General features: G+C 35.4%; 1 protein-coding gene across 1 annotated transcript in view; it reads left to right on the plus strand.

Annotated features, from left to right (window-relative positions):
* Window positions 1-16,564, plus strand: part of SLC6A3 (solute carrier family 6 member 3) — a 97,681-nt gene that overhangs the window by 15,129 nt on the left and 65,988 nt on the right. Inside the window, exon 4 of the mRNA XM_001369509.4 lies at window positions 6,043-6,274. Within this exon, the coding sequence (XP_001369546.2) occupies window positions 6,043-6,274 (232 nt within the window). The remainder of the gene's footprint in view (window positions 1-6,042; window positions 6,275-16,564) is intronic.

The following is a 16,564-nucleotide window of genomic DNA, read 5'->3' on the forward strand; positions in this document are numbered from 1 at the left end:
ACTTCTAAAATTAATTTTTGAAAAAAAATTAAAAAAAAGAAAAAATAATAAAAAAAGAAAAAAATTAATTTTTGAACCTGTGTAAAATTTTATTGACTTACATTTGTCCTATTATATTTCACCTTATTGAATTTGTTCTTGTATTCTAACTGGTAAAAATTGTTTTGGATCTTGACTATCATCCAACATGAAAATTATCCATTTTAGATTTTTGTCATCAACAGGGGATCACATATGGCCAATATGTATGTTTGGCTGGACCAACTCTCACTTTTAAATGCTTAAAACTCTCTAGTATCCCTGATGATACCTGTGTGCTATTCTCCTCTGTTTTCTTTTGAGCACCACATTTCTTGGAGCAGGGCATCTCTCGACTTATAGTCAATGGACTGCTCCCTGCTACTATCTGTTGGTCATTAGCTATCTAACCTCTTCAAAGCCATCTGCTTCCCCTCTGATTTTATCTGCTATGATTCCTAGCAAGCCTCTCCTTGATAAGAAGGAGCTAAAGTTCTTTTTATCACATAGGCTAAAATTATGAGCCACCACACCACAAAAACCAGTAGAAATAATCAGATCTCTTGACTAATTTTTTCTTTTAAAAATCCATATTTTATTTTTTTTAATTAGTAAAAATTTCCCTTCCCTCTCGCATTCCCAACCCCATCTCTAATTAAGAACAAAAGAAAAATAAAATCCCCTATACATGTATTAAACATTAGTCAAACAAATCAAATTTCCACATTTGCTTTGTAAAAAAAAATCTCATTCTATACTCTGAGTTCTTTGTCTCTCTATCAGATCAGGGGTAGCATATTTCATCATGAGTACTCTGGAATCCTGGTTGGTGATCACACAGTTCAGAATTTCTAGTTCTTTTATAGTTGTTTCTCTTTGCCATATTGCTGTCAATGTATAAATTGTTCTAATTCTGTTGGCTTTATTGTGCAACAAATAAAATAAAATAACTACCTGGTGAAGTGGTAGAACTTTGAGGCTGGAGTCAAAAAGATCTTCAAATTTAAGTTCAGACACTTACTAGCTGTGTGACCCTGAGCTAATCACTTAACCTCTGCCTGCCTCAATTTCCTCTACAAAAAATTGGGGATCATAATGGCACCTGTTTTCACAGGGTGGCTGTGAGGATCAACTGAGATAATAAAAATAGTAGGTGATTAAAAAATACTTACTTGCTTCTTTTCCCTCCCCCCAAATAAGTGTTCCTAGGTTTCTCTGAAGCGACCTTCTTCATTGTTTCTTATAACATTCCATAGCATTTATATACCAAAACTTATTCAGCTATTCCCTAATTTATGGACTCAGAATCTCATTCTTTGCCTTCTCAAAGGGTTATAAATATTTCTGCACATCTTTAGATTTTGTTTGGTCTAAAACTAATCCCTCCCTTGAACTACTCTCCCACTAATTTCCCTTTCTTTCCAATGTTATATTTTTGTAACCAACTGTATGCATTATTCCCTCCTTTGACTAGTTCAGATGAGAGTGAAGTTTAAGTGCCAACTGTCCCCTCAGCCCCTCCTCCTTGATTGTAAAGATGTCTATTTGCTCACCTTAATTATATGAGATAATAGACCCCCTCTATCATCCCTGATAATACTGGGTTCAGAGAGAACATATGTATCCTCTCTTCATATTAGAATAAAAGCAATTTATCCTCGTTTAGTCCTTTATCATTATTCATTTGTATTTACCTTTTAACATTTCTCTTAATTCTTGTCTTTGAACTTTAAAGTTTTTACAAAGCTTTGGTCTTTTCATTAGCAGTGCTTGGAAGCCCTCTATTTCATCAAAGGTTGCCTTTTTTCCCCCTGAGGATTATATTCAATTTTGCTGGGAAAATTATTCTTAACTATAAGACAATATCATATCCTTTATCTTCTAAAACATCGTATTCTAATTTCTCTCCTCCTTGATAGTGGTGGCTGTTAAGTCCTTTATGAGCATGATTTGCTCCTTGGTACTTGAATTTTTGCTTTCTGACTATTTCCATTATTTTTTCTTTCACCTGGAAGCTTTCAATTTTGGCTGAAATGTTTCTAAAACTTTTAATTCAGAAGTTTCTTTTAGAAAATGATTGAAAAATTTTTTTTAATTCTACTTTTCCCTCTAGTTTTGAGAACTTTTCTTTTAAGTTTCTTGAAATATAATGTTTTGACCTTGACCCTTGTTTTTGGTCATGGCATTCAGGTAGTCTAATGATTTTTTATTTTTTCCTCCTAGATCTGATTTCCAAGTAAGTTTTAAGATTGTTCATTTTGAGATACTAGATACCTCACATTTTATCCTTTTTAAGTCTTTTGACTTTGTTTTAATATTTCTCATTGTCTCATGAAGTCATTAACTTATATTTGGTCCATATAAAATGGCAGGGAGTTTGTTGATTGGGCAAGATTCTGTACTTCTTGTGCCAAATTGTTGTTTCTCTTTTCAATTCTTCCTTATACAATTCTTTTTTCTCCAATACTCTCATTTACTTGAGAAAAACATTTTAAAATCCCATTTAAAATTCTGTCTTCATTTGTTCCAGAAATTTTAATTTAATTTAATTTAAAATAATTTAATTTAAATTAATTTTCTTGAAGGCTTTGCTTGTTAATATTTTAGAGACATTCTCATCTTCTGGGTTTGTATCTTGAGCTTCCTGTCATCATAATAGGTTTGTTTTTTTTTTTTTATGGTGGAATTGTTTTTTGTTTGCTCATTCTTCCAGCCTACTTTCTGATTTGGAATTTGATGTGAAAGGCAGACTTTACTTCTGGAGGAAAAGTATTGGCTGTTTTCTTGGGGTTATTGATTATCGCATTATTCCAGAATCTCAGGGACAGCTCAAACTGGGAATATGCAGGTTTTCAGTGTTCCCAAAGTGATTTGATTTAGGATAAAGTGTGATTGCTGCCCCTCATCCTTGTCTGAGCTCCCCAAGTTCCTGACCTGGGATTGGTGTGAGCAACAATAGACTGATTGTTGCAGGATTCAGCCACTATCAGCGGACTGGGAAGCTCTGCTGATTCAGTAACAGAAATGCAGGCTCCCCTTTGGACTGGGATTCTTTTCCTAATTATTCCTCTGCAGTCTCCAGAGACTGCAGAGACATTGCTACTTCTTCATGCTGAACCTGCTTCTCCCTTGGTATAGGACCTGATCTGGGGTTGGAGGAGAAAGGGAGATGAGGTTCCTTCCTTAGTCTTACCTATATCTGTGATCCTGAACTGGGTGGTGGGTAATGGGTGACAAAGATGCCATTTGGCACCAGTACCTGTGGAGGAGTCTCAGTATAGGTCTAGGAAACTTCTTTTGCACTGGTGCAGTCTCTTCCTGGATCCATTATGACCTTTGTATCAGACTTATTCCCAGTGTCTACACACCTGTCTGTATTCCTGTACCAGAATGGCTGGGGAAATGATTCACCATGACTTTGTCTTCAATTTATCCATCAGAGTTTGGTCTGGTTCATTTTCTAGATACCTTGGGGGGAGCAAGTATCTTCATGTTTTGGGGCTCTAGACAACTCTAAAAGAAAAATAAGTTGACAACTAGTACTGATAGGGAATGTTTCCTCATCTGGGAGTTTCTTATGCCTATGAAATCACTGGTCCATTCATTCTCCCTATGTTAGCATGAAGGGCTAAGACATCAAAGCAGGGGCCAAACTGTGTAGTTCCAAAGGATTGACTTGGAAAAAAAGCCCTGCTTGAAGAGAGCTGACAGGAAAACTCCCCAAAGGAGAGAAAGACAGGGAAGATGTCTAGCCAAAACTAGCCAAAAACTGTTCTTTGGAGGAAATAAAATCCATAGAAAGCCCTGGTAATAAAGCCTAGAAAAGAAGGACTCATGTCCTTGACATGGAACGGATTCATTAGATCACACAACTGCCATTATTTTCACATATACAGGCTATTGCATTCTATGTTCTCTTGCTCCTTTGAGATTATAATTGCTATGACAAACCTAGGATCATTGATTTAGGACCATGTTGGCGAACCTATGGCATGTCTGCCAGAAGGGGATATTCCCTTCCCTATTTCCATGCATGCCTGAGGACATTTCTCTCATCACCCACTCCTCTGCCAAGCAGCCTACTGGGAACACGTCCTCCCTCCCCTGTCTTTGTTAAGGGGCTCACATGCAGTATGAGGGTTGAAGTTTGGGCACTCAGTCTCTAAAAGGTTCACCATCACTGACTTAGGGTTTGAAAGGATTCTAAAGTTCATTTATCGCTGAGGTTCTTAGCCTTTTTTTGTCTCATGGGTCCTTTTGGCAATTCAGTGAAGCTTAGGATGCCTACTCAGGATAATGTTTTTTTTTTTTTAATATTAGAAATAAAATACATAAAATAATAAAGAAAGCCAATTATATTAAAATCATTGTTAAAATATTTGTAAAAACAAGTGTGCAGACCTCAGATAATGAGTACCTTATTTCTAGATCAGCCTCCTCATCATGGAGATATTCTAGTACAGTTTAAATTTCTTGCCCAAAATTACCCAGATAGCTAGTGGCAGAAATGAGATTGAAAATCAGATTCTCTCATTCAAACCTCAGTATTCTTTTTATTGGGCCAAAGTCATGGCTATAAAAGGTAGCATTTGTGGAAGATCAAGAGGTAGTTGGCAAAAGAGAGCACATGGATTTCTTAGAGGTATCTGCTTCAGTTCACCAAACAATTTAAGAAGAGTCACTCATAAAATCACAGGGTATGTATGACTTGTGTTTTGGTTCCTTACTTTGAAACCGGAAACAAGAGTGTAATGTTAAATTAAAGAGAGAACAAATGGGGAGGAGGAAAGGTGGAGTTAGATATTAAAAAGATTTTTCCTTCCAAGATCAGATTCCAGACATAATAGCCAGCTCAATTTCATGACTAGGTTTGTTTTTACTGTTAACTTTTGTAACTGGGTCAAAATATCTAATGACTTCAAATAAAATTTTGTCAAGAAAGCATTGTGAAACTGGAAGAGAACCCAAATAATCTAGTCATTTAAAGCATTAGCTACAATAGTAAACAGGAGTGTTAATTGAGAAAACATTTATTGACATTATTTAGAATTATATACTGTTAGAACTAGATGGGATCGATCTTAGGGATCATCTAATCTAAGCCATTCATTTTACAGTAGAGGAAACAAAGGCAGCTAAAACTGGCATTCTGTAGCACTTCGAACTTGATTAGACATTAGAAATGCTACAATCATCCTGACTTTTTAATTACTGCTAGATTTTGATGTCTCTAGAAGAGAGTAAGGCTGATGACTTTGTGTAACTCTTCCTTTTGTAAATCCACCTCAAGAACAAGTCTGGTTATCACTTTTTAATATCATTGGTTCTTTTTAAAAAGGAAAGGTGAACAACAATCAATCAATCAATATGACTAGACTTTGGGTAAAAAAACAAACACTTAAGCCAACGTCCACACGCCTTAAGCAAAATTAATTCAAACCAATGTATCTCCGTTTCTTATTAAATATGGAAACTTAATTAGATATTTTCTAAGACAGCTTCCAATTCTAAAATCTGTGGTTCTATGACACTAAATATTTGGATATAATTTTAATTAACATGAAAGATGAATTTTAGAAAGGATACAATAAAATATTTAAGAAAATTTTAGGTTCTATGCATCGACTGCTTAAAAAATCAGAGCTAAATCTGGGATTCTAGAATCTAGAGATATTTTGAATTTAGAGATCACTCACAAAAATAAAAGGGAGATTGAATGGGCGGGGAGAATTTTAAATAAGTTTATTCTGAACAATGTTTTAAAATCAAAATATTGTATTAATGTATTAATCCTTTTTATCAAAGTAGAGTACTTCTGAAATATTTCATATATTAACTAGTCATTTAGATTTCTTATGATATAGATTTCTCAATGAAAAATGAAGCTTTTCCTTTTTTCCATAAGAAAGAATAACAGTTATGGAATTCTATTTCTTGGAGTAATGAAGGTATTTGGTAGAATAAGTAAGTTGCTAGTAGAGTCAAAGCACTGATTGTTTCTTTCATTTTTTTCCTTCTCCTTAGGTGTGGGCTTTACTGTTATCCTTATATCCCTTTATGTTGGATTCTTCTATAATGTCATCATTGCCTGGGCTCTCCATTACTTTTTCTCATCCTTCACTATGGATCTTCCCTGGATACACTGTAATAACACCTGGAATAGCCTGAACTGCTCAGATACTCGTTTTTCCAACTCCAGTGACAGCTTTGACATCAATGATACCTATAAAACCACTCCTGCTGCAGAATATTTTGAGTAAGTAATAGCATGGCTATTTCTGGGAGCAAAAGAAACATTTCATTTTTCTCTTGTGGAAACAGGAAGGTATGATGAAAACAGTCTACAAAATAATTCTCACCTGTAACCTTATCTTGATTCCTTAAACTGCTGTTGGTTAGACCATAAATATCCACTGCTATCTTCTTAAGGAAGATTTCTCCTCCAAAGACCATTCCTCTGGAATCACAGCCTTTCCCCACATTCTCCAAATTGGTAATACCCCTTCTTTTACCATGACCAATAATCACCGATTAACTTGTCCATTTATTCTCTTCCTGACCCCACAGTTTTCTTGTGTATATGTGTGTTTTTCTTTTAAAAAATAGCAACAACTATTTTAACTCAATATAAATATGGTATTTTAACTTTTTTGGGGGTGTGAAGGCAAACATCAGGATTAGTAAGATTTGCATTTTTATTGTTATTAGTAATTTACAACATTACTATTAGTTTATCATTCTTTTATGAGTTGTTTGCCCGTTTCTCTCATCTACTTCTATTGAAGAATAGATATTTCTATTACTTGTCTCTATATCTTCAACAACATATTTTTATGGACATATTTAATACAAATATTTTTCCCAATTAACCCATTCCCTTTTTGTACACATTAAATTCATTTTGTTCATGCAAAATCTTTTCATTTTCATATAATCATAGTGATCTATCTTTCATATTTGCTTCTATCCCTTTTTTGGTACTGTTACCCAATCTCACCTACTCATTCATATACATGCCCACATACACAGATATCTTTATTTATGAAAGAAATATAATTTATTTCTCTAATAAAATTTGATGATATGATATTAGTATCTAAGTCTGTGATTTTTAATTTATTGTGAAATGTGGTGGAAGATGTTGCTTTTAACCTCATTTCCTCCAGACTGTTTTCTAGTTCCCACAGAAGTTCTTGGAAAATTAATTGCTCTTTTCCTAGATAATTTGTTTGGGGATTTATAAAACACTGGGTTATTGAGTTCAATTATTTCTGATTCTTCTTTTGCTGCTCTGTTCCATTGACCCTTTATGTATTTTTTTTTTGGTATTTTTAAAAATTTTATTTAATTAGATGATTTAGAATAATTTTCCATGGTTACAAGACTCATGTTCTTTCCCGCCTCTACCCCTACCCCCTCCTGTATCTGACGTGCAATTCCACTGGGTTTAACATGTGCCATTGATCAAGACCCATTTCCTTATTATTAATATTTGCACTAGGGTGATCTTTTAGAGTCTACTTTCCCAGTCATAGCTCCACCGTCCCATGTGATCAAGCAATTGTTTTTCTTCTGTGTTTCTACTCCCACAGTTCTTCCTCTGAATGTGGATGGTGTTCTTTTTCATAAGTCCCTCAGAATAGATTTGGATCATTGCATTGCCACTAATGGAGAAGTCCATTACATTTGATTTTACCACAGTGTATCAGGCTCTGTGTACAATGTTCTCCTGGTTCTGCTCCTCTCGCTCTGCATCACTTCCTGGAGGTTGTTCCAGTCTCCATGGAATTCCTCCACTTTATTATTCCTTTGAGCACAATAGTATTCCATCACCAACATATACCACAATTTGTTCAGCCATTCCCCAATTGAAGGGCATCCCCTCATTTTCCAATTTTTGCCACCACAAAGAGCGCAGCTATGAATATTCTTGCATATATCTTTTTCCTTATTATCTCCCTGGGGTACAAGCCCAGCAGTGCTATGACTGGATCAAAGGGCAGACAGTCTTTGGGCATAGTTTCAAATTGCCTTCCAGAATGGTTGGATCAATTCACAACTCCACCAGCAGTGCATCAATGTCCCAACTTTGTCACATCCCTTCCAGCATTCATTACTTTCCTTTGCTGTCATGTTAGCCAATTTGTTAGATATGAGGTGATACCTCAGAGTTGTTTCCATTCATGTATTAAAAAAAAACAGTACTGATGGTTTTTCTGATACTATTATATAGTATAGTTTGAGATCTGAAAATGTGGTTCTACCTTCATTCCAACCTTTTAAAAATATTTAACTTGATCATCTATATTTTTCATGCTTTCAAATGAGTTTTGTTATTATTTTGTCTAGCTCTCTAAAGTTTCATTCTGCTAGTTTCGTTAATATACCCTTAAATCTGTAAATTAACTTTACTAGTAATGGCAGTTTATTAAATCATCTCACCTCAGCCATGAACACTGATACTCCATCTATTCTATCTAATTAAGTTATCCTTTATTTCTTTAATGAACATTTTGCAATTTTATTTATAAAATCCTGAACTGCTTTACTAGATTGCCTTCCCCTCCTCCATTTTAAAAAATCATTTTGTAATTATTTTTCATGGGATTTCCACAGAAGTGCAGTGAGGATCAAATGAGACAATGAGTGTAAAACACTTTGCAAACTTTAAAGCACTATACAAATGCTTATTATTATTATTATTATTATTATTAACCTACAGTCCCCAGGTGATGATGACTTCATTTCCTGTGCCTTCTAGTCCATTCCTGATATTTATAGAGTAATCCAGGACAATGCTGGTAAATGGTTTAAAAAAAGTATGAACAACACTTTGAAATTTAATCTTCATTGACACTTTCTTAAGTCTAGACAATCAACAAAATAAGAAACTAAACCTGATTTGTAGTTATTGCCAATTTCTGAGGTGTAAATGCTCACACTAAAAATTTTACAATTAATCAATTAGAGGGGGCTCCCAGCACACTCCTATATGTTCATATCTATTACCATTTCCTTGATTATGTTCTTACAATCTAGAAGTACTATTATTTGCTGTGGGTTCATTCCGGGGCAGCAAACTTACTGAAACTATTTTTATTACAATTCAATAACTATGTTAGCTATTATTTTTGAAAGGGAGCTAGATGCATTATTGGAAATATCACTGAGCTTCCTAGCAGGAAGAAGAGTTCAAACACTACCTTAAACTTGTAGTAGCTATATGACCCTAGGTAAGCCATTTTACTTCTTCAGGTTCAGTTTCTGCATCTGTAAAAATGAAATTGAACTTGATAGCCTCAAAAGCTCTTCCAGCTCTAAATTTAAAATGTTTTTTTCTCAATTAGTTTCTTTGCCAATTACTTAAGATTTTCTAAGTAAATCATCTTATCAAAAAGGAATTTTTTGATTCTTCTTTGTCTACCATTATGCCTTTAATTTCTTACTCTTTCCTTATTGCTATTGCTAGTATTTCTAGAATGATGTCAAATAATTGCATAGCAAAGAGATATTTTTGCTTTACTCATATTGATTGAAGAAACTTCCATTGTTATCTTTGGAATTGTTATTCCACTGGAAACAATTGTTGTTTATCTGGAATTATTAAATTTAGCCACCATTGTCATGGTGTTTGAAGCATAAAGCTTTTCTTTGGAGGTGATCTATAGATTCTTTTAATACTTTTTTTATTCACAAGTTCTGTGCAATTTTCTTGTATTATTTCCTTCAATATGGTGTATAGGGATTTTGATTTATCATATTCTTCTGATCAAACTTTGAATCACTTAAGTGGTCTCTCCACATCCTATCTATCAGAGCAATGACTCCAACTTATATGGAGATCATATGTTCTTTTAATATTGCCTTTAGCTTTCTTTTTGCCACATTTTCCTCTCCATCAGTATTTTTATATTGCATTCATCTTTCTTTTCCCTCTTTGGTGAAGCTTTCCACCATGGACTCAATTTTTACAGTTTTCTAATTTTTTTATTACTACTCCTCTCTATATATGTATATCTGTATATAAATTTATACATGTTATATATATATGTACATATTCACACACATATACACATATGCATATATGTGGGGGATGTATATACATAAAAATTTTGTCACATTCATTACTATTTTCAATACACAAATAGGTTTTATTTTCCTTTTGAGTCATTTGGAATTTTTTTATGTTGTTTCATGTTCTCTTAGGATTCTACAGCATTTATCAGGCATGATTCACTTTCCTTTACACTGTAATATTTATTGAAAATTCATTAGTCTCTTTGAGAGTTTAGTTTAGTATCCTAGTTTTAGGGTACATTCTGTTATTTATCTGCTTGTGTTCAAGGTTTTTACTGTTTTCTTCCTCATAATCTTTAAATATTTCAGCCTTTTTTTCTTGTTTTTCTTAATCTCTCCTTTCCTGACTTCTCTTTCTTTGCTCATGCATATATTCCTGGGACTGAATTACAAAACAAAATCACCCTCCTCCCACATTGGATGATTTGAGTTTTACTGGCCTTGGTCCCTCCTCCTCGGAACCTCTGATGAAAAAGGATTGGCCCCAGTCAGTATTCAATTCTTCTCTGGGCTTTCACCTTTCCTTCTCTGGATGATCTGAATTAAATTAACCTCTACCACTATGTAGAGGGCTGGAGGAAGGCATGAAGGGAGCTCCAGGCAGAATCTCTGCATTCCTGGGGTTCCCTAACATAATGACTACCCCAAGCAGGAGACCCCATGCTTCCATTTTCTTTTTGCATGGAGCTTGGCAGAAACAGTATCTCCTGCTTGTTGTAGAGTGGGGAGTGAGCAGGGAGCAAAGTATGCCGGCAGAGTTTTTGCAATAGGAGACTATCATTGTAGACCATACTAGTCTATTAGTGATCATTTGTTCCTGCCTGGAGCACAGAGGTTAGAGTGAGAGGGATGCTGAATGAGCATTTTGAAAAGATTAGCATTCTCTATGTTCATTCATAAGGATTTTATCTTGTCTGGGTTCTCTTTATTTTTTGACTTGTGGATTCAACTGTAATTGTTCTACATTTGGCATGTAATGGTTTGAGAGTTCATAGGGAATGGAAAAACCATCCCCATCTTGTTGTTTATGTTCACAACACCTTTTTAGGATTAGATGATTCTTTTTTTTTTTTAAATATATTTTATTTGATCATTTCCAAGCATTATTCGTTAAAGACATAGATCAATTTCTTTTCCTCCCCCCCACCCCCCATAGCCGACGCGTAAGTCCACTGGGCATTAGATGTTTTCTTGATTTGAACCCATTGCTTTGTTGTTAGTATTTGCATTAGAGTGTTCATTTAAAGTCTATCCTCTGTCATGTCCCCTCAACCTCTGTATTCAGGCAGTTGCTTTTTCTCGGTGTTTCCACTCCCATAGTTTATCCTTTGCTTATGAATGGTGTTTTTTTCTCCTGGATCCCTGCAAGTTGTTCAGGGACATTACACCGCCCCTAATGGAGAAGTCCATTACGTTCGATTATACCACAGTGTATTAGTCTCTGTGTACAATGTTCTCCTGGTTCTGCTCCTCTCGCTCTGCATCACTTCCTGGAGGTTGTTCCAGTCTCCATGGAACTTCTCCACTTTATTATTCCTTTTAGCACAATAGTACTCCATCACCAACATATACCACAGTTTGTTCAGCCATTCCCCAATTGATGGGCATCCCCTCGTTTTCCAGTATTGGGCCACCACAAAGAGCGCAGCTATGAATATTTTTGTACAAGTCTTTGTGTCCATTATCTCTTTGGGGTACAGACCCAGTAGTGCTATGGCTGGGTCAAAGGGTAGATATTCTTTTGTCGCCCTTTGGGCATAGTTCCAAATTGCCCTCCAGAATGGTTGGATCAGTTCACAACTCCACCAGCAATGAATTAATGTCCCTACTTTGCCACATCCCCTCCAGCATTCATTACTTTCCTTTGCTGTTATGTTAGCCAATCTGCTAGGTGTGAGGTGATACCTCAGAGTTGTTTTGATTTGCATCTCTCTGATTATAAGAGATGTAGAACACTTCTTCATGTGCTTGTTAATAGTTTTGATTTCTTTATCTGAGAACTGCCTATCCATTTCCCTTGCCCATTTATCAATTGGAGAATGGCTTGATTTTTTGCACAATTGATTTAGCTCATTATAAATATGAGTAATTAAACCTTTGTCAGAGGTTTCTATGAAGATTTTTTCCCAATTTGTTGTTTCCCTTCTGATTTTAGTTATATTGGTTTTGTTTGTACAAAAGCTTTTTAGTTTGATGTAGTCAAAATTATTTATTTTACATTTTGTGATTCTTTCTATATCTTGCTTGGTTTTAAAGCCTTTCCCCTCCCAAAGGTCTGACATGTATACTATTCTGTGTTTACCCAATTTACTTATGGTTTCCTTCTTTATGTTTAAGTCACTCACCCATTTTGAATTTATCTTGGTGTAGGGTGTGAGGTGTTGATCTATTCCTAGTCTCTCCCACACTGTCTTCCAATTTTCCCAGCAGTTTTTATCGAATAGTGGATTTTTGTCCCAAAAGCTGGGATCTTTGGGTTTATCGTATACTGTCTTGCTGAGGTCGTTTTCCCCCAGTCTATTCCACTGATCTTCCTTTCTGTTTCTTAGCCAGTACCAAATTGTTTTGATGACTGCTGCTTTGTAATATAGTTTGAGGTCTGGGACTGCAAGGCCCCCATCATATGTGTTTTTTTTCATTATTTCCCTGGATATCCTTGATCTTTTGTTCTTCCAAATGAACTTTGTTATGTTTTTTTCTAAATCAGTGAAGAAGTATTTTGGTAGTTCAATGGGTATGGCACTAAATAGATAAATAAGTTTGGGTAGGATGGTCATTTTTATTATATTGGCTCGTCCTATCCATGAGCAGTTAATGTTTTTCCAATTGTTCAAGTCTAGTTTTAGTTGTGTGGCGAGTGTTTTGTAGTTGTGTTCATATAGTTCCTGTGTTTGTCTTGGGAGATAGATTCCTAGGTATTTTATTTTGTCTAAGGTGATTTTGAATGGGATTTCTCTTTCTAGTTCTTGCTGCTGAGCTGTGTTGGAGATATATAGAAAAGCTGATGATTTATGTGGGTTTATTTTGTATCCTGCAACTTTGCTAAAGTTGTTGATTATTTCAATTAGCTTTTTGGTTGAATCTCTAGGATTCTTTAAGTAGACCATCATGTCATCCGCAAAGAGTGATAACTTGGTCTCCTCCTTGCCTATTCTGATGCCTTCAATTTCTTTATCTTCTCTAATTGCTACTGCTAGTGTTTCTAGTACAATGTCAAATAGTAGAGGTGATAATGGGCATCCTTGTTTCACTCCTGATCTTATTGGGAATGCATCTAGTTTATCCCCATTGCAGATGATATTAGCTGTTGGTTTTAGATATATACTGTTTGTTATTTTTAGGAATGACCCTTCTATTCCTATGCTTTCTAGTGTTTTTAATAGGAATGGGTGTTGTATTTTATCAAAGGCTTTTTCTGCATCTATTGAGATAATCATGTGGTTCTTGCTAGTTTGCTTGTTGATGTGGTCAATTATGTGGATGGTTTTCCTAATGTTGAACCAGCCCTGCATCCCTGGTATGAATCCTACTTGATCATGGTGAATGATCCTTCTGATCACTTGCTGGAGTCTTTTTGCTAGTATCCTATTTAAAATTTTTGCATCTATATTCATTAGGGAGATTGGTCTATAGTTTTCTTTCTCTGTTTTTGACCTGCCTGGTTTTGGAATCAGTACCATGTTTGTGTCGTAAAAGGAGTTTGGTAGAACTCCCTCTTTGCTTATTATGTCAAATAGTTTGTATAGTATTGGGGTTAACTGTTCTCTGAATGTTTGATAGAATTCACAGGTGAATCCATCAGGCCCTGGTGATTTTTTCTTAGGAAGTTCTTTGATGGCTTGATGGATTTCAATTTCTGATATGGGATTATTTAAGAATTCTATTTCCTCTTCTGTTAGTCTAGGCAGTTTGTATTTTTGTATATATTCATCCATTTCTCCTAAATTGGTGTATTTATTGCCATATAATTGGGCAAAGTAATTTCTGATGATTGCCTTAATTTCCTCCTCATTGGAGGTGCTGTCCCCCTTTTCATCTTTAATGCTGTGAATTTGCTTTTCTTCCTTCCTTTTTTTAATTAGATTGACCAGTACTTTGTCTATTTTGTTTGTTTTTTCAAAGTACCAGCTTCTTGTCTTATTTATTAAATCAATAGTTCTATCACTTTCGATTTTATTAATTTCTCCCTTAATTTTTAGGATTTCTAATTTGGTTTTCTGCTGGGGGTTTTTAATTTGGTCGCTTTCGAGTTTTTTCAATTGCATTTCCAATTGATTGATCTCTGCTCTCCCTTGTTTGTTAATATGAGCTTTCAGGGATATGAATTTGCCTCTGATTACCGCTTTGGCTGCATCCCAAAAGGTTTGAAAGGATGTTTCGCCATTGTCATTTTCCTTGATGAAATTATTAATTGTTTCTATGATTTCTTCTTTAGCTAAACGGTTTTGGAGTATCATATTGTTTAATTTCCAATTGGTTTTAGATTTGGTTTTCCATGTACCATTACTAATCATTATTTTTATTGCCTTGTGATCTGAGAAGGCTGCATTCATTATTTCTGCTTTTTTGCATTTGTGTGCTATGTTTCTGTGACCTAATGTATGGTCAATTTTTGTGAATGTGCCATGTGGTGCTGAGAAGAAGGTGTATTCCTTTTTATCCCTATTTATTTTTCTCCATATGTCTATTAATTCTAATTTTTCTAAGATTTCATTCACTTCTTTTACCTCTTTCTTATTTATTTTTTGATTTGATTTATCTAAATTTGATAATGGTTGGTTTAAGTCTCCCACTAGTATGGTTTTATTGTCTATTTCTTCCTTCAATTCTCCTAGTTTCTCCATTAGAAATTTGGGTGCTATATTATTTGGTGCATACATGTTGATTAATGATATTTCCTCATTGTCTAGAGTCCCTTTTAACAAAATATAATTACCTTCCCTATCCCTTTTGATCAGGTCTATTTTTGCATTGGCTTTATCAGATATCATGATTACCACTCCTGCCTTCTTTCTATCAGTTGAGGCCCAGAAGGTCTTACTCCATCCTTTAATTCTGACCTTGTGGGTGTCAACCCGCCTCATGTGTGTTTCTTGAAGACAACATATGGTAGGGTTTTGGATTCTAATCCATTCAGCTATTCGTCTACGTTTTATGGGTGAGTTCATCCCATTCACGTTCAAAGTTATGATTGTCATTTGTGGACTCCCTGGCATTTTGATTGCCTTCCCTAATTCTAACCTTTTCTTCTTCGGCTCTACCTTTTAGTCCAGTGATTTACTTTGAATCAGTCCCCCTTGTCCCCTCCCTTGATGTTTCCCTTTTTAGTCCCTCCCTTTTTGTTCCCTCCCCCTCCCCCCTCTCTTTCCCTCCCTTTTTGTTCTCCCTCTCCCCCTCCCCCCCTTGGTTTTCCCTTCTCCTTACCCTTGTTGGGTAAGATAGAATTCAAGATCCCAATGGATCTGGATGTTTTTCCCTCTCAGAGTTGATTTCCCTGAGATTGAGGTTTAAGTAAACCCCCCCCCCTCTCTTCCTCTCCTTCTTATAGGAGTTTTCTTCCCCTCCCCTTCCCCTGTGAATCTTTGTGTGAGAACCATTATTCTATTTGGTCTTTCTTTACCCCCTATTTATACATTACATTTTCCCCACATATTAGTATACATAGGTTGATATAAATGTAGTCCTTATAGAAGAGAGTTTGAGTAAAAGAAGATAACATTTTTCCCCTTTCCTTAATATTTACCTTTTCAGGTATTCCTTGCTCTTTGATTTTCGGTATCAAACTTTCCACAGAGCTCTGGTCTTTTCTTTGCAAAAAGTTGGAAGTCTTCTATTTTGTTGAATGCCCATACTTTCCCTTGGAAGTATATAGTCAGTTTTGCTGGGTAGCTGATTCTTGGTTGGAGACCCAGCTCTCTTGCCTTTCTGAAGATCATGTTCCATGCCTTACGATCATTCAGCGTAGAACTTGCAAGGTCTTGTGTGACCCTGATTGGCATTCCTTTATATCTAAATTGTCTTTTTCTGGCTTCCTGTAGGATTTTTTCTTTTGTTTGATAGCTTTGGAATTTGGCAATTACATTCCTGGGAGTTGTCTTTTGGGGGTTTAGTGTAGAAGGTGTTCTGTGAGCTCTGTCAGTGGATGTATTGCCCCCTTGTTCTAGAATCTCTGGGCAATTTTCTTTGATTATATCTTGTATCACCATGTCCAGTTTGGTGTTTATTTCTGGCTTTTCTGGGAGTCCAATTATTCTTAAATTTTCTCTTCTCCCCCTGTTTTCCAGATCTATCACCTTGTCGGTGAGATATTTTATGTTCTCTTCTAATTTCTTGGTGTTTTGGCTTTGCTTTATTAGTTCTTGCTTTAAAGCCTGGTTTTCTTTTACAGTTTGGTCAAACTGGTTTTGTAGATGCGTGAATTTCTTTTGCATCATTTCCCACTTTTCCTCCCAGAGGGCTTCCATCTTTT

This window comes from Monodelphis domestica, chromosome 3 (genome assembly GCF_027887165.1).
Source record: "Monodelphis domestica isolate mMonDom1 chromosome 3, mMonDom1.pri, whole genome shotgun sequence".
Classification (NCBI taxonomy): Eukaryota; Metazoa; Chordata; class Mammalia; order Didelphimorphia; family Didelphidae; genus Monodelphis; species Monodelphis domestica.